A 3,813-nucleotide genomic window follows, 5' to 3' on the forward strand; every position below is an offset into this window, starting at 1 on the left:
CTAATATTTCACACAAGTAGTTATTATTAGTTCTGCTTCAATTTAATATCTTAATAAATCTAATATTTATTAAATTAAATATTCATATTTAAAGTCATATATTTATTATATATTCCTCCATTTCATGGAGATATATTTACTTATTTATTTCATAAAAATTAATAAAATATTAATAATATAGTTAATTAAAATAATAAGTTTTTTTTAAAATATATTCCTCATTTATATTATTTTTATTGAATTATTTAAAATAATAAATTTTAATTTTCAATAAACAACTCTTAGCGATAGAATTACTATTTTTATACATTCATTGTTGAATTCACTGAAAATAAATTTTTATTATTATCACAAATAATTATATATATATATATATATATATATATATAGCGAGTAAAGTCGAATTTATAGAAATTATTTTAATTTTATTTTTTAATAAAAATAAAATAAAATATAAAAATAGAAGATTTTAAATTGAAAAATAAATTAATTAAAAAATAAATAATTTAAGAGATTAATTAAATTAAGGAAATATTTAACTTGTGAAAAATATTTTAATATTAATTTTTGAAATTGATCATAAATTTAAAAATACTTAAATTATTCCATTTCAAAAAAAATATATTTAAATTATTTTCCAATTAATACAGTTTAATAACCTAAATTTTTTTTAAATAATAGTGCTCAAACTCGTTTTACAATTCCACCTTTAATTTCTATTTAAAATTTTTAATTTAGAGTTTTTCATCAATATTATAAAAATAAAAAATATCTATAATTTAATATAGTCAAACCAGATTAAACATGTTAAAATATAAACTAAATAGAAAGAATTTATATTCTATCAATAAATATAATTAATATAGTTAAAATAATAAATTTATATTGCATTGTTATCCATTTATATTATTTTATTATTATTTTGTAACTAATATTTTTTAAAAAATATATTAAAGAATAATAATTAAATTATAATTTTTTTTAAAAAAATATGTATTATTTGAGATTTTTTTATTAAAAATAAATATATATGGCAACTACTTAGATTTAAGTTAAAATTATATTAAAAGTGAGTGATGTGTTTGGAATCTCACCATTCAACTATTTAAAATATTCACTTCCATGATTTTGTGTCTGCTCTGAATTAAAAAAAAAAAAAAATTAATTTTTAGCTTTTAGCCATATATTTTTGTTAATATTTTTTCGAAATAATTCTTACTATAAAATTTCAAATTTGATGAGTCGGCATATTAAAAGATTTATCCCATTCCCGAATCCCAGTGCCAACTTTTGCTTATTATATACATTCCAAATCAAAGCCACCAATTACATCCCCACCTGATCTCCCCGATAATGGAAAATCAATTGCTGCTGTTTCTTCTCCTCCCTCTCTTCTTTCTTTCATCCTCCAATGTAAGGGGAAATTAAAATAATCTCTTCTATATAGCGTCTTCTCTCAAATTTCAATGCCTACTGATATTTTCTTTTTCTTTTCTTTTCTTTTTTGCAGGTGATTTTTGGCAGTGCTAAGGAGTCTTCCGCCAGGGAGAATCCATTCACTCCAAAGGCATCTTTGATGCGTTATTGGAGCAAGCAGATAAACATCAAGTTTCCAATTTCTCCTTTCCTACTTTCAAAGGCGTCACCTTTGAACGCTGTTAACTCCGCTACTTTTGTCAAACTCGCCGCTCAAAATGGTGGCCTCTCCTCCCACCTCTCCGCCTTCTGCTCCTCCGCCAACCTCTTGTGCTTCCCTGACTTATCATCCAATCTTCACAGTCAGACACATGACAAGAACTCCAAATTTACCGTCTATAGCAACCAGAACTTTACTAATTATGGCACGAGTCAAGCCGACGGGTCCCAATCGTTTAAGAAATACTCGGAAAGCGAAAATTCCGCGATGGATTCGTTTCGCCGGTACAGTCGAAACTCTCAGGATGGCAGAGACAAGTTTTCCATTTATGCTCACCATGCCAACGTTGCTGATGACAACTTCAATACCTACGGCACCGGTGCAACCGGGGGCGAAGGTGAGTTCAAGAAGTACAATGTGGATGTAAATTTCCAAAATCTGCGATTCACATCGTATGGCAATGATGGGGAAAACAGGGCTCACAAATTCTCGACTTACGTAGAGAATGCGAACGTGGGCGTTGAATGGTTCACTAGTTATGGGAAGAATGGGGATCGATCACCGAACGAGTTCGATGGCTATGATGAGGGAGTGAATCTGGCTGAATCTAATTTCACAAATTATGGTAATAACGAAAATGGAGGTAATGATACTTTCAAGTCTTATGGGTCACGTGGAAATCAACCAAGCAGCTCTTTCCAGAGTTACGGCGAAGGAGGAAAAGGGGGTATAGAGAGCTTCACTGGTTACAGTGAGCGTAGCAGCGTCGGCACTGATGCGTTTAAATCTTATGGCAAGAATTCTCACGCAGAAAAGATCAATTTCACCAGTTATTTCGGGCAATCTTTTGCCTTCGGAGACAACTTCACCGGTTACGGTCAGGGAGCTGACGAAAAGAGCACCGTCGGGTTCAGTACATATGGAGAGGGAGACGGACAAAGAAATTTCAAGGAATACGCTAAAGGGGGAGCCAGTTTTGTTAAGTACAATGTCACTCGAGTACCACCAGGTGCTACAGAGAATCTGGCTAAGAAATTGGTGGAGCCAGGCAAATTCTTCAGGGAAGCAATGTTGCAAAAAGGGACTCTGATGCCAATGCCTGATATTAGAGATAAAATGCCCAAAAGGTCATTTTTGCCTCGATCCATCACCTCAAAATTGCCATTTTCTACTGCCAAAATCTCTGAGCTTAAGGAAATATTCCATGCAAGCGATAGTTCTAGCATGGAGACCATGCTTTTAGATGCTCTTAAAGAATGCGAGAGAGCACCTAGCCGTGGAGAGACCAAACGCTGTGTGGGTTCCGCTGAGGACTTGATAGACTTCGCCACCTCTGTCCTGGGCCACAATGCGGTGGTTCGCACGACTGAAAACGTGAATGGGTGGAAGCAAGACATAGAGCTAGGGACTGTGAAAGGGATCAATGGAGGCAAAGTGACAAAATCAGTCTCTTGTCACCAGAGTTTGTACCCATACCTGCTCTACTACTGTCACTCTGTTCCCAAAGTCCGAGTCTATGAAGCGGATATTTTAGATCCAAATAGCAAGGCCAGAATCAATCACGGTGTAGCCGTGTGTCACTTGGATACTTCTGCTTGGAGCTCAACCCATGGTGCGTTCTTGGCTTTGGGTTCTGGTCCCGGTGAGATTGAAGTTTGCCACTGGATCTTTGAGAATGATATGACTTGGACTATTGCTGATGAATAAGTCACTTTGTTTTACATATCGTTGCATGTTAAAAGAGCTTTAATCTCCATAACTTGGAGAAATAACTCAAAACTCATCAATGTCGTTTGCTTTTATAACAATTTGTTGCAATTACATGGGTTTTCTGATTTTGAAATTGTGTTTAGCAGAATTAGGATGAGATGTTCAATGTAGGAAATGATTTCTGGACGGCTAAGCTTTGAGCTTTGATTTAGGCATTGCTGAGTCCATGGGGTATGGGCCTAGCTTGCATCTCGGAAAGATTAATAAACTCTCTAAAATTTTGGCCCGGTTTAAAGAAGCCTAGGAGCAGCAGACAACAACTTCTGAAACTGTTTACAGATCAACAGAATTTGATTATTAAAAAAAAAAATGAAGAATCAATTTACTTTGGAAATTTAATTATCTTTAGAAAATTTGTATGGTTCTCTTTTTTCTTTTTGTTTTAAAAAAAAAACATTGATATTGAA

At 33.1% G+C, this 3,813-nt stretch overlaps 1 protein-coding gene across 1 annotated transcript; it reads left to right on the plus strand.

The window, feature by feature from the left end:
* The first annotated feature begins 1,294 nt into the window (after positions 1 to 1,294).
* LOC110628688 (polygalacturonase 1 beta-like protein 1) lies at positions 1,295 to 3,479 on the plus strand. The gene is made up of 2 exons (XM_021775479.1): positions 1,295 to 1,413; positions 1,511 to 3,479. Exons 1-2 carry the CDS (start codon positions 1,354 to 1,356, stop codon positions 3,341 to 3,343), a joined length of 1,893 nt encoding a protein of 630 aa, XP_021631171.1. The 5' UTR covers positions 1,295 to 1,353; the 3' UTR covers positions 3,344 to 3,479.
* Positions 3,480 to 3,813: the final 334 nt, after the last annotated feature.

Source organism: Manihot esculenta, chromosome 12 (assembly GCF_001659605.2).
Source record: "Manihot esculenta cultivar AM560-2 chromosome 12, M.esculenta_v8, whole genome shotgun sequence".
In the NCBI taxonomy this organism is placed as follows: Eukaryota; Viridiplantae; Streptophyta; class Magnoliopsida; order Malpighiales; family Euphorbiaceae; genus Manihot; species Manihot esculenta.